We start from the raw sequence: 14,606 nt of genomic DNA, 5'->3' as shown, positions 1-14,606 counted from the left end.
CAATTCACTCAAATTAAGCAAACCAGTTCCTTTTCGTCATTTTGTTATGTCCTGTACACATACCTCTATCTATTTTATAATTTTGTTGGGATTATCCAGATGACAATATTCAGACAATTTTATGGTCATCATGAATGGGCTAAACTCTACCACTAAATGTCTTAAATTGGGATTGGGAATCATAGCACAAAAGGGGAATAGACTGTAAATATAACCACAAAAGTGCAGAAATAATACTTTGAATACTTTTTTGAAAGCTTACACTGCAAGTTTTGTTTATTTTTAGTTTGAATCAGCTTGTTTTAAAATGTTTTATTATATACTCAATTATCAATCATCCCTTACATTACTCTATTTTTCTTTCTTTCTGCGCCTATAAATCACACCAAAAGTATCATGAATAGTCTTATCAAACTTTTAGGACCACTGACAAACTTAAAGCTGCTGGACTAAGTTTCACAAACTAAAGCATTGACATAAAACGGGTTAGGAGACAACAAAAGGATCCTCTTAAGTGTTGTAATGGAATCTTTTGGGTATTTCCGTTGGGGTTAGTCGGTTAAGTTGATTTTCCACCATTCGTATTTTTACAAGCCTTAGAGCTCATTTGAGTTTTTCTTGTCTTCAGGTTTAATTGTAAAGTTTGAAAGGGAGAAAGATGAGACTTGCTGCTGTTTGGAATGATGTTGATGTTTGATGTTTGGAATGCAGCCAGTTTTGTTGAAGCTGTCGCCTGCCGAGTGTCTGTCCATCACTAGCGTCTGTGTTGTGTGAATATAAGATCACCTCTAACCCAGTTTCCAAGTCAGTTTGATGTCAAGGGTGTGTTTTAAAGGTGTCTGCCTGTCAAGAGCCAAGCACAGTTATGATGCCTGTGCTGTTTGAATTCAGTGATGTAGAGCTGCAACTAACCATTATTTTTGATAGCTTTCAATGTACATTAAGACATTTAAATAATTTTTTTACCAAATAAAAGTTAGAAAACTGTAATTGAAGGATTGTAGATACAGCATATTTACAAATAAAATGTAATATTAATGAAAATCAGAAATTCTTTATTCATTTTTGACAGTTTCATTTACCGGTAATAATGCCACTGTCTTTGTTATAGAAAGCTCTTTTGTGTTTGTGTTTTAAAGTGTGTATAGTCCAGATAACGATTGCACTTATTAAAATACAACTACGATTATCTTTTATAGTCGACTGGTCACAATTGGTGGATTCATTGTTGCAGCCCTAAAGTGATGTATGTATTTAAGTCAACCAGTTTTAATTCATAGACCAAAAAATATTTTTCTATCTTTATTTCATTAATGTTAATTTGATCATTTAATGTTTTCAATTTTGGATATATACAATAAAAAGTAAATGTTATTGTACAAGGAAAAATACCTTCTCACAGTAGTTAAAAAAATAAGCAACTTTTTTCTTCTTTTTTTTTAAGAACTCAGTTGCTCAAACTTTCAAAATTCTTTAAATCTACTCAACTTTTTCCACTCAAACTCATTTATGTAAATTGAAGCATTGGTCTTTCATTACGGCTGAAATCTATAGCCATTAAAAATACAAATGATTTTGAATGTGAGTCACATCCAGATCTTCATCAGTGGTTTGTTTGCCTGCCTTGTCTTTACTCTTGTCCTGATTAGCTGTTTTTTTTGTCTCTTTCTTCCCCTTGTCCACACTCAGGTTACAGGTCCTCGTCAGATGGCGTTCTGCCTGGCTGAGCTGCACTTGTGGTCCACCAAGAGCTCACTGCAAGTCAATGGTAAAGGCTATTATCTCCTTGTCCAATCTCTCTCTGCTCCTCTCGCCATCATCCGCTGCCTTTCTCCTTTTGCTACCACTGTGTCCCCCTCTGTCAGCGCTCACTTTGTTTTCTCACCTCCTCTCAAACTATCAGACCACACAGATTGTCACTGGTCTTCCGTCATTGTCCTTAGTTACCGACAAGGGCTACTTTTACTTTCCTTGTACTCTTTGGCTTCCCAGTTGTTAGACCAACCCTCCCTCAAGAGAAAATCACAGTTTCTTCATCCTATTCCATTTTGTCTTGTCTTTCACAGTCTGCTGCTCTCTAGGTGTAGATAGCATCTCTCTGTGGCTGACTTTGTGTTTGGACGTGTACATGTGGCAGGCTAGGGATGGTGACATATCCTATATTTGTTTGTTTTTTCACCTGCCCCGTGTGTCTTGCACTATCTTGTAAAATGTGGAAGGATAGCTACATCTGAAGAATAGGGCTTGAGCACTGAGGTGTGTCATAGAAAATCAAACCATTTCTTTAGTGAAAAAAGTAAGTCAAATTTAAAAAGAGGGAATAGAAAATGTATAAACTTTTATTCAACAAATATCAGTTAGATTTGATCATATGCTTTATAGCATACATGTTAAAATGAAGGTTAAATCAATTAATTGGATTAAAAGTGATGAATGAATTAGTGCTGAGAGGAGTGTTTTTTATCACCAACATAGTAAGTAATACACTACAAGAACATAAATGTTGTGGTTTTGATAATAAAAAGATCAGTCAAGGAAGCCTCTGGTGGTACGCAGAGCCCTCTGTAATTTGAGTATTTTTTATTTAGAGACAAATGTGTTCATATTTTTGTCCTCTTTTGGGTTGCTCTTTATTTAGAACTACATTATCAATATTGTTAGACTATATCAGCTCTAATTTAGACCTTATAAAGTCTGGGTTTAGATCTGGTTGTACTAGAAAAGACAGATATTATCTTGATGTGAAAAGTTTGAGAACCACTGTTCTAACCTATATTACATTTTGGATAAACTAATTTGAATTGTAAAACATAGCAATAGAATCCAGCTTGGGGCACAATATTACTACAATTTTGGAATTTGTACTTACAAATACCATGTTAAAAAAGAAAGAAAAAAATACAAATACAAATACCATATTATCTTATAGTATCTAACAACATTATCATTATGTTGGGCACATAAAACTACCAACTGGAATAAAGTCTCCTGTATTAGCTTACATCATTCATTTGCAGAGCAGAGCTGTATGTGCATATGTATTCAGGTGCTGTGTTTGCATGCTCTCCTGTTCTATTAGTGTGACCTGGCCTCAGGAGCAGCAGCAGCAGCCAACAGCAGTGCAGCGATAAAGAAACGATGTGTTGTGCAAATCTGTCTGCTTACGCTTTGGGCCTGCAGGAATAACACTCCACTCAGCAACTTTGTGCGTACACAGAGGGCTTCTCCTGCCCGTCCCTGTCTAGTTTTAAATGTATATGTCGTACGTGTAAATCTGCCCATCCCTCAGGTGGTGACGGTTTAAGGCACTCCTCTGTCTTTATTAATACCCCTCTGCGCCCTCCATTCCGGCTCGGACCCCTTTCCAATTCACTCCTGCCTCCCTCCCTCACGCTCCTTGGGTCTTATCTTAGCCCCGGCGCAGGCAGACGGGACAGGCCACTGGCTGATAGCGATTGTTTATCCCGCTGTGCGAAATTGCTGATCTGTCTTCTGCTTTTCCCTGACAGCGAGATGCTCATCGTTTTTTGCTCTGTCTTTCTCTCCCTCTCTGCTCTGCCCCACAGATACAGATATTGGCACCTATCAGTACTACGATAAAGGAGAGCCAGGTAAATAGTGTTTATATTGGATGTCTGTTTGTGGTAAAGATAACTTGTATTTGTCTTGTTTTTGCAGTGTATGTATATTTTCTTATATAGAAGGAAGGATTTTGGAGGCAACTATATTACTCACACGTATTACAGTGCTATATACAGCTTCTTGTCCCCCTCATTGGGCATCGCCAATATACACTTAAACTGTTAATATGTGGGATTAGAACCTTAAACCTTTAAACACACATCGCTCACATTGGTTATTATTAGTCCTGTCTGTGCGTCTATCTCTTCTCCCTGTGTTCGTGTTGACCCGGGGTCCTGCCACACAGCGATAGGAAAACTAAACTGTTGACTTTTGCCTAGATCACATAGCATGAGGCCCCATGTAGTCCAGCCTCATTTTGCCTCAGGCTGAAGGTTTCCCTTACCATCAGGAAACATACACATTGCTCTCCGGTCTGATCCACTGTGTAGAGACGGGCTTCTTTGGCTTGTTGGATCTTTAGACCACTTTATTTGATCTTCACTGTCACAGACACAGACACAGACACTACATCGTAGTCTACTCTACACAGAGAATTTAGTGTTTTGCGGTTTTAGCGTTCATAACACAGTATATCACATTGTCAAAGGTTTTTTTTAATTGTAGTGTTTCATCAATGAATAAAAATTGATCTATGTAGTCTATTTTGGTTTAATCCCTCTTTTCTTTTCAAAATGTGATTTTGTTTTGCCTTTTTGTTGTACAGTTTTTTGTGCCTCCTCTCACTGTGCCTTTATTTCATCATGTGGTTCTCTTCCTTGACTCTCATCTGAGAAGATACCTTCTCTTTCATTTCAATCTTCACAAGAGAGATGATGCTCTCGCTCCAAATCCTTTCATTTGGAGGATTACTAAAGTGTGGCTTGATATCAGAGTAGAGCAGGAAGGGGGAGCCACAGACAAGAGGAGCTGAATCACTAGCCAAAAGTAGCGTAATACTTTTACACTGGAGCTTGGTCATCATGGACACGGCAAAGATTACATTAAAGTCCATATCGGACATGTTTGGTTTGACTCATGCTGTGACATTTAGCTTTGGAAAGGCTCTATTTGTGTAGAGAGAGGCTTCATGTCACCATGTTTCATTTGAATTGTGTTATATCAAAACGTTTTAATTGTATGGATAAGTCAGCAAATTGAATTAGTTCAAATTAGACACTAATTGTAATGTAGCCATAAGAAAACGGTGTGAAACAAGAAAAACTGCTTGAATCAAATATATAAGAAGCTTCCTTTTCTAACCACTAGAGGGAGACCCAAGCTCATCAGAGTAACTCTAGGGGTGCCCTGCAGCAAGGCCCCCTGGCTGAGGAGCAGGTGCCCATGTCTGGGCCTGTCTGGCCTCTTATCTGATTAATACTACTAATCCTGGAGGTTCTCCTGCCTGCCAGAGAGCCTAGCGCCACACTGGCCACTTTCTTGCCTCAGGCATCTGGGCCAGGATGCTTGGTTTTAGGTTGCATTGTGCCAACACACGCTTTTGGAGTTTCTGGGATGTTTGAGCCTTAGATGAAATCACTGCCCACTTCCTCTTTTGTGCAAGTTACACACTCATTAAATCTCTGGCTTTTCTCTTGCAGCTGGCCCACTTGAGCATCACTATTACAAAGAGAAACTGCATTTGTGTGAAGGTGAGTTTGCAGCTGATGGCCCTCTCACAGATAATTGAGTTGATCTAATAAGAACGCTGAATTAGTGGTCATCTCCCACTGAATGACCATCTTGTGTAAACGACTCTTCTCGGTAGTCAACTGTACCACCTCTCCTTCTCCCTCTCGTGCTTCTTTCCCTGATTGTCACCCAGTAGTGAAATACAAACAGCCTTATCAGGAGACGAACACTCAGCCCCCCACAACCACACACACACTCCATCCCTTATTTGCATGCATCTGTTTGCCTCCCTTCCCCACTCATTCTTAATAGAGAACCATTTTTAATAGTTTGTTTCAGTCGAGATGAAAAGACAGGCAGGCAAATGAACAGATAGCCGTGTGATTTTGGCATGGTGAAAACAGCAGACCTCCTCCACATTTTCCTCTCCCACTGAAAGTATAAACCCAGAAGCAGATGCACAAATTCAATTAGCTATTTTTAAAGCCTTCTCCTTTCCTCCGTTGGTGTAATCACTAGATTCATGCAGTGACGGGCGGCTGTGAAATGAAAATGCATGTGAAAGATATGTGCTGCTAACTGCAAGGTTGCATTTGGTAGATAACTTTGGTCCTAAACTTTTTGCCTTTGAATTTCCTCTTGTTTTTTTCAAAGTACAAAATATGTTTTTCAATCACATGTTACCCTAACTCTTGTTTTCTAATAAGTTAAGTTTTTATATAGAGGACATTTTTGATCTGTTCATAATAAGTAACAACTTTATTTACTTTTTCCTTTTGAAAGTTACTGTCCTAGCATTCTAAAACTGTTTAATTTCTTTGTAGCTCGAGGTTACACATGGAACCCCAGAAATCACAGACCTGAGAAACTTCGTGATTCGCTGAAAGAGTTGGAGGTACACGCCCCCTCTGTTAACCTCCCAGGGACCCCCCTCCCTTCCTCCTTTATCGTCTTTCCCTCTCGGGGGAGTTTGGGAGTTTTCCCTTTCCGAAACGGCCGATTGATTAACAAATAAGGGCATTCTCTCTCCATTTTTCCTCTCTCTCCACTCGCTATGTCATTTCTCGTTTGTTCTTTTTTCTCCCTGTGCTCTCTCATCACCTCTCTTTCGGCCGGGCTCTGTCATCGAGGGGGATATTTGAGGGGATCAGGGTCTACAGACTGCCCCTCATCCTTCCTCCCTTCCTCTCTTCCTCTTCTTCGCCTCAGAACTTGTGGAAGTACAGACCAGGCTTTGTTTTGCCAGGACCTGTTTCAGGAGAATGCATGCACATAGACAACATTCGCCGTCCGTGCACCTCCCTCCTGTCACCCATAACTATTGTCTGAAACTAGAAACACCCCAACTCACCTCCACACCCACACTCCTTCCCTCTCTCCTCCCATCCAATCACCCCAGCTGGGCCAGGAATGTGACTGGAATGAGTGACCTTACACACACACACACACACACTAAAGTACCTGCATCTCACTCTTGATTATATTGTGAAATATTTAAATCTGTCCGCATTTTTACAGTTCTTGTTTTTTATTCTTGTTGCTCTTGCCACCTTGCATGCAGGAACTGTTGCTGACCAACACCTGCGTTCACACCAGATGGAAAAGCAAGCACTGTTGCCAGGTACACACCCCTCTAAAGCCATTGAGGCAGAGCCACGAGGCCTGATACAACCTGTTTTGGTGTCCAAAAGGGACCTACCCTTTTTTTCTTTTATCGTGCATATTGAGCCAAAGAAAATGTAGTGTTGATTACTTGAAACAATTCTTATACACAAAGGTAGGATGTGTAGCCTGCACCTCTGATCCTGTGTTGGTAGTGCTTTAACCTGCACGTAACGCACACGTCCAAGTTTTTCTCTTTCTCTGCAAATGGACGGGCTATGGCTCATGTTCAGCTCAGAACCTCCACAATGAGCTCTGTGCTCAACAGCACCTGGCAGCTCAGTGTTAGTATTTCCTGTCTAATTCATTGTTTATGTTTTGTGTCAGTCAGTCTAAACTGAATAAATTCTTTAAGGTCAGGCAGTGAACAGCAAGTTGTGGGTGGATGTCTCTGAAAAACATGTTGAAGACTTAACTCCTGAATACTTCACCAAAGGACTCTTATGTGTTTATAAAGTGATATGTTTGCGTGTGATAAAACCAATTAAAATAACAAACTGAAATTATCTTCACATTAAAGAAATAAATAATGCAGAAAATGCAAATAAAAAAAATTATGGGTTGTTACATTCATATTTATTAAAAGTTAGCATTAGCTATGAGAAAAGGTAGCTTAGCCAACTGCTGTTGTGCATAGAGCTCATTCCCTCACTGAGCTACAGAGGCTGCATTAGCAGTGAGGGGCATTTAAGGTTTATAATCAACTGAAATTTGTAAGCCAAAGTGTGAGGACGATTCTTTCAGCTCTCTGACTGGATATTTGGCATGAGAACCAAAACACAAAATAAAAACAAACGACACATCATGACATGCACAATGATTTTGTGATTAGGATTAAATCATCATTGCAGTTATCAGTTAAATCAATATTTGACGTGAACACGTTTACTTCATGTCTTAGGACATAGATAACCCTTATGAAAATAAACTACCTTTAATGTTGTTAACAAGTTAAGAAAATATCAATTATTAAAAGCTAACAATTAATAATTTGAAGAACATATTTGTGCAGTTGATGCTGAGCAGTGGGATACTGATAACTCTATCACTGAATGGACCTGAGTTGGAGCAAGTGTGTGTGGATCGCACACTAGTTGGACGACTTCCAGCCAACACTGTGACTGATGGTTAGTTAAAGTTAATTAACATTTCAAATGTATTCAAATGCATGTATTTACCTGTTGTGTAGCCTGCGCCCAGTTTCCAAGCGCTTTCTTCTTCCTCCAGAGAAGTTAATGAAACCTCATATAAACCCTGATCCACTATGCCTATTAGAATGTTATGCTTTCTTTAGTTGTTCTTTAAAAAAGCGTTGATTAAAACTATGGTGCAAATATAGCTAAAATATTTCAGAGGATACATTAACACTGTAAGAAGATTTAAGAATTCAAAAAAGTCATTGTTTTTCCCACATGGCCTGGATACCCATGTCTGCCCAAGGTCATCCACACAGACAGGACTAAACACATTTGCATTCAAGTATTTGAAAACCGCAAAATGGTCTACCACGCACTTTCTGCCACACTGTCAGCACAAACTACATGCTCAGTCTGACATCTTATGCATTTACAGACACTCAGTGCTTTTGGCTTTCTACTTTGTCTCACAATTGCATTCAATCGAGCACAAACATAACAGGTGCCACAGGTGAGCACTGCAACTTCGTTGGCTAATTGTGGGCAAATCCTTTTGTGCTGTGTGTGTCCAGGGGCCTTCCCTTAAGAGCATCCATCAGTGTTTTTCCTCCATTGTGCATTCCTCCAGGGACTACCACCTCCCCACACCACCTTGCCTTTGCTCTGCAGCTCTGGCAGCAGTGAATAAGGGGCTGTGGACACCAGCCCAAATCTGCTAATTATTTCTTTCTCTCTGTATCAATTATTTGCCCATAACACCGCCCTCTTCCCTTCCACTCAGGTCTCCAGACACCTGATAAAGCCCTGCAGTGCACTCTCCCTGTTCACACACACATTTGTCCATTTGTTCTAACACATGTAATTACAACACACAATCTTTTTCAGTGTGAGATCCTGGCACTTACTGTAATGTCTGTCCACGCAGATGTACACAGTGGCAAGTACACAGGGTCACACACTCAGCCAGGTACACAGAACACTTGTCTCCCGCTGCGCTCCATTCAAAGCCTTGGAGGCACTAATTATTAGAGTAATGGGTGTGAGCGGGTGGGTTCCGGGGATTTTGTGTGTGTCAGGGGTGTAAGTTAGAGGCTGTTCTAACATCTGTCACTTGTTAAATTAGTTCAGACAATTAGAATTGAAAGTCAGGCTAAATCACACCATCATAATCAGAATCAGAAAAGGGTTATTGCCATTGTCATTGAACACAGTTCTCAAACATAGGAACTTGTCTCACCGTTGGGTGCAACATGAAACAATGAATAATAAAATAATAATAATAGCGACATCTATAGAGTTAAATATGGCATGCATAATTAACATTTTACCAATAAAATAAGATGAAAAATAAACTTGTCTCGGTAAGTACACAGATATTTACACAAACATGTACAGATGGTTTGAAATAGTGCAGAAAGTGAACAGTGCGTGAATAGTATTGGTTGAATAATTGTTGACAGGTGTTAAGTGTTCATGAGTCCAACAGCAGAGGGAAAGAAAGTCTTGTGGTGGGAGGTTCTGGTCCGGATTGGACCGTAGCCTCCTGCCTGAGGGGAATGGCCTCCTGCCTGAGGGGAGTGGCTCAAATTGTCCGTGTCCAGGGTGAGAAGGGTCAGCAACATCAAACTCATTTAAAACATCTAATTACGGGAGTGTACAGTTTACAATGTAATTGTGACTTGTCTGAGACTGTGCGCTGTTGCAACATTTGCTGAGTATCTCTAGCCTATGCTGTATACCGTATATGTTTTCCCATTAGAATGACACTATCTAGTATTTTCTTTGATGCAATTCTTGACCAAAGCTTTAAATTTGTTTTAAACGTGGTCTTGTAGAAACAACAAACCAGCAAGTTTGATATTTTCTCATACTGAACTGAATATGTTAGCAACGTTTTTGTCCCAGACTATAGAAACTGGTTTCTGGAAATGATGGTTGTTTTGTCTTCTGAGACAATACAAGCTCCTGATCTTCTTTCAAACTTCAGAATATAAAATGAGCTATGGTTTCATCATACCAAATTTTAGATTACATGTATTTTACACCATCAAAGTATTACAAGCTTCCATTGGCTGATGACAAGACTAAGCTGAGCATATGCTCTACGATTAAGCATCCTTAAGTGATTTTTTTGTAGCTGGTTTCATTTACCCACATTTAAATGTGCTTTGGTTAAGCCTATTGGCCTCTTATGTCAACATGCTGCTGAGGAGATGGCATTAAATGGATTTAGTAGAATGTGTATGAGAGGGGGACTCTGAGCGTCACTAGTTTGTTTCATGCATAGGCTTTGAATACATATATGTGAGTGTGTTGGTAACAGTGCATGCATAAGACATGGTTGAGAGCTGACATTCACAGTACTACACATGACATCTGTGCAGTGTCTCCTGCAGTAAGTACACACATACACACAATGGGCGTGTGGTTGTGTCAGAGGAGTGCATTGAGGTTTAGAGCTGGGTCAGGAAGGTCTGGCCCTTAATACCAACCCTGCCACCTGCTTCAGTGTTGGGCCAGTCTGTTTTCATATCCACTATTTCATTTGGGAATGAATAGGATTAAATGTAATCCCGTTTATAGACACCCATAGAGATCAATACTAAACTGCATTTAACTTGATTTGTCTGTAATCTACCACAAAGATGCTTAGTATTGCATTAAACGTTGTATAGCCAAGACTTTGTTAATATCTGTTTTTTGGTTATTTTTTTGTGATTTGGGAATTTAAGCATTTTCCCCTTAAATGCCCTATAATCCAACTTTATTTTGTGGACACATTTTATTGACTTGACCTGATTTAAGATGCCAGTTCGTATGTATTGTCCAACAGTATTTATTTTTTCGTGTGAAAATGCGCATAGTAATTGGTAGAATCAGTATGAAGTGTAATCATGCTGGTGCTGGCGTAGGTATAAATACTCACACACACCACCGTGTTAATTGCTGGTTAGATTTCTAAATCTCGGGGTGCAGCCTTACTCGCTCAACTCAAAGCAGAATATCTGAGAGACATGTGTAATACCCCCCTTTCCATTTAATTGGCTTCATAAACAGATTAATTTTGAAGGAGAGGGGCTTAATTGCTAATCAGCGTCTCCATGCAGCTTGGGAAGAGTTGAACAGGATCAAGTGTTTTCTTCTTTCACAAAAAGGCCTGAGAGCCTTCACTATGAGGGAAGGAAGAGATAGAGTAGAAAAAAGATTGTAAAAGTCAAGGATAAACAGAGCGATGAGGGAGAAATTGAAAAGATGAGTTATTTTCTTGCCTTAAATACAGCTTCTTTCGCTAAATCAAGAACAACTGTGATTTTGTCATTGTAGCGGTCATCACTGATAGGCTGATTCTGCTGTCCTTCCTGGAGAAAAGCCAGCTATGTGCAGTCCACATCAACAAGAAGAACCTCACCTCATCAGAGACTGTCCGAAAAGTAGAGAAACTTTCCCCCTCTGAAAGCAAGGTAATCGGGGAGTCTTAACTAAACTGAACTAATTTGATTCCTCCTTTTAATGGCAGGGTGATAAAGCTGAAAAGCAGTAGATGTCTTTCCAAAACAAAATGTCTGTGTCCTCAGTGATCAGCTAGCAAGATGCTAACCTTGGCATTATCACATTACTGCCAGACCCTTTTGTTAAAGTGTGTGCGTGATGTGGGCTTGTGTAAAAGCAATCGTTCCTGCCGTGCGTCTGTCTCCAGCACGGCCCTGATAAGACACACACTCTCCTCTTTATATATATATATACACACACACACACACACACACACACACATCGAGCCACCGCCCAATGATACACGCACATGCACTGCACCTTACACATATGTTCGGACACACATGGTACTGCCCATCCCCCGCACACTCACACCCAGATTGCCCTGGTCCACTGGGCTAAGCTGGAGAAGGGAAAGTGGGGGGTGTTGGGAGGCTAAACTAATCCGGCCCACAGAAAGTGGTTTTTGATTATTGCTGACCAGCAAACGCCAGCAGAAAAAACTAGCAGAGGCAAGAGATGGCAGTGAGGGGTGGAAGGATGGAGGAGAGTCGCTGCGATAGAGTGTGTTATTAACCCGCTGATTTCAGATTCTTTCCCTTTTCATTTGTAATCTGTCACTGATCTCTCCGTTTGGCTTTTGGGGGCAATGCTTTGTTCCCTTTATCATCATATATCCTTCCATCTTTTTATTCCTGTCTGTATTTTGGCTCCAAATCAAATCCCCCTTCCCCTCACTCCTCCACTAAAGTGTTAGTAGGGCAGACATGGATCAGTGGACCTCAAATTTACTGTATTCATACAGTGCAGGTTGTCAATGTAATATTTTAGCTTTGGCTTTAAAATCGATTTTAGTTCCAAGAGCCTGTTTTTTGCAATTCACCTTTAAATTTGAAATGAGATTTTTTTTTGTTTTTTTTAAATGTCTTTGGACCACTGTGGCTACAGGCTGAGAATAAATACAGTGTGTACTATTTTGTACGTTTTAAGTGAGTTATTTATCTTTTCATCTTTGTCATTTCGATCTAACGTTGATTGATATTGTGTGACTTGATTCATATTTACATACATTTGATTGTGCTGTGAGTGTGGCTGCTGATAAAACTCAGTGGGATGGGTGTTTGTGTTTCACACACACAAGCAAGTACGGTATACAAAGTGTGAATAAGATGGAGTGAACATGAAACACAGGGTCACACTTAAAGACTCGCAAATTGACTTTCTTTAAAATCCCTTCCATGTTGTGGACTTTGTGGATGTGTTTGTTATTTCTGTGTGATTGCAATACATGTACACTTTGCCTTATCTTTCCCTTTGTTGCTATCTTATGTGCATGTTTGTGCGCACCCCCCTCCTCCACACCCACCCAAGTGCCACGAGAGCTCATTACTGTGTGTCTCTGTGTTGTGGCCTGTAGAGCGTGGCAGACCTTCCCAAAAAATATGCACATTGCTAAAACAAAAAGCCCGACAGAACCAAAACACATACAAGGACATTAATAATAGAAGATCAAAAACAACCCCTGACATCAACCACATGAAGTAGATTGGGGAAGGACGTTGAATTTGGGGCAACAGATAGTTTCAAGGTGTATGATGCCTCAGTTGGGTCAATCAGGGAGTTTTAAGTAGTCCGACTTCATATTGTCTTACCAATACAAATGTTGTTTATTATTATTACCACAAGTGCAGATCTTTGCCATCAGCTGTTTTTAATCTTCTGTCCAGCTTTTCTGTGTGGAGCTGAGTGGCCCGGGGAGTGGGTTACACAGACGCATCACTCTCAATCGCCAGCAGGATGTGGCTCTGTGTTGGTGGAGCCAGGATGAGTGCGAAGAGGAGCTGTGGCCGTGGAGTCCCACAGATGCACACAGGAACAACCTGGTCCTGCTCAACTGCTCACCCACCGATGGGCTTAAGGTGAGCAAGGAAGGCTCAAAACTATGGGGGTCACAGTATAATGTAATCAAACTTTCTGAATGACATAAACAAACTCCGACTGGATTAATTTAGGATTCATTGAAACACTTAAAAATTGGCTTCTAAAAGTCACACAATTATTATTTTTTACTTCTAACAATTATATAGTGACACAAATAATCTTGGGATACCGCTTTGAACAGCGTATAGTTCATGAATATTCAACTGGAAGTGTGTGGACCTCCAGCAAGGGTTCATCTTTTACTGACAAAAAGGCGATGTGGTCCTGATTGGGTTTTCCTTAGTGGTTTACCATGATGTGAAATCTAGAGTTGAGGTACCACAAATTACACAAGAATGGGGAAAGGTAATATTTTGACATAATTTATAATAAATAAACGGATGCGAATTGTGTTGCTAAGTTTCCATATGACTGAAAATGTACACTTTTCAGAAAGGTCTGCATAGAGTTAGTAGCATGTTATATATTGGTTTCAGTTTGGCTAGACTGGGTTCGCCGGTGGTTCAGTGGTTTAAGGCCTTGCACATATGCGATTGTTACCACCTCAACGTTGTAGGTTCGTCTTCTGGCCTTGACCATTTGCTGAAAGTCTCTACCTTCTCTCTCCTCAAAACACACTACAATTGTGCCATCCAATGAAGTCTTTGGGCCATCTAAAAAAAAAAAAAAAAATGTACCTCTTCAACATTCACAGACAAACTGATTATTGATTGATTGTCTGTCGATTGCCTTATATAAAAACTGAGTGACACTGAGCAAGTTTGGTTGTATTAGTTAGTACCAACAAAATGTTCATCATCAAAGCAGTAGAGAAAATGTGTTGAATGAATTGCCTGCTAAGACAACTAATTCTTCAGTTGCAAATAAGGGGGGATGAAAAGTAGGGGGGCTTTATGAATATTGAAATAATCAAAGCTTATGTTGTTTGCTGTTTTTCCACATCTCGTGTTTTGGAACGCACTCAACGTTTATCGCACTCCTTCACCGAGTTTATTCCTTCTTCTGGCCCTCTCCCTCCCACCGTCATTTCACTCCTCCTTCCTTTCCTCCACGCTTCCAGAACATTAAAGTGTCTTTGCGGGTCTGCGCCATCGCGTGCTAATGAAAGCGTTTGTTGTCATTTTT

General features: G+C 40.1%; 1 protein-coding gene across 1 annotated transcript in view; it reads left to right on the top strand.

Annotated features, from left to right (window-relative positions):
- Nucleotides 1-1,683: 1,683 nt before the first annotated feature.
- The window catches only part of wdpcp (WD repeat containing planar cell polarity effector), a 33,617-nt gene continuing 20,694 nt past the window's right edge, over nucleotides 1,684-14,606 (top strand). Inside the window, exons 1-8 of the mRNA XM_072437187.1 lie at nucleotides 1,684-1,768; nucleotides 3,567-3,611; nucleotides 5,223-5,273; nucleotides 6,078-6,148; nucleotides 6,815-6,874; nucleotides 7,928-8,042; nucleotides 11,376-11,512; nucleotides 13,268-13,459. Coding sequence (XP_072293288.1) covers nucleotides 1,708-1,768; nucleotides 3,567-3,611; nucleotides 5,223-5,273; nucleotides 6,078-6,148; nucleotides 6,815-6,874; nucleotides 7,928-8,042; nucleotides 11,376-11,512; nucleotides 13,268-13,459 — 732 coding nt within the window. The 5' untranslated portion in view covers nucleotides 1,684-1,707. The remainder of the gene's footprint in view (nucleotides 1,769-3,566; nucleotides 3,612-5,222; nucleotides 5,274-6,077; nucleotides 6,149-6,814; nucleotides 6,875-7,927; nucleotides 8,043-11,375; nucleotides 11,513-13,267; nucleotides 13,460-14,606) is intronic.

The sequence above is a fragment of the Eucyclogobius newberryi genome, unplaced genomic scaffold (assembly GCF_026437365.1).
Source record: "Eucyclogobius newberryi isolate DKJ021-1_F unplaced genomic scaffold, fEucNew1.0.hap1 SCAF_8, whole genome shotgun sequence".
Lineage (NCBI taxonomy): Eukaryota > Metazoa > Chordata > Actinopteri > Gobiiformes > Gobiidae > Eucyclogobius > Eucyclogobius newberryi.
The sequence above is the reverse complement of the archived record's forward strand: the minus strand, read 5'-3'. Positions and strand labels throughout refer to the sequence as shown.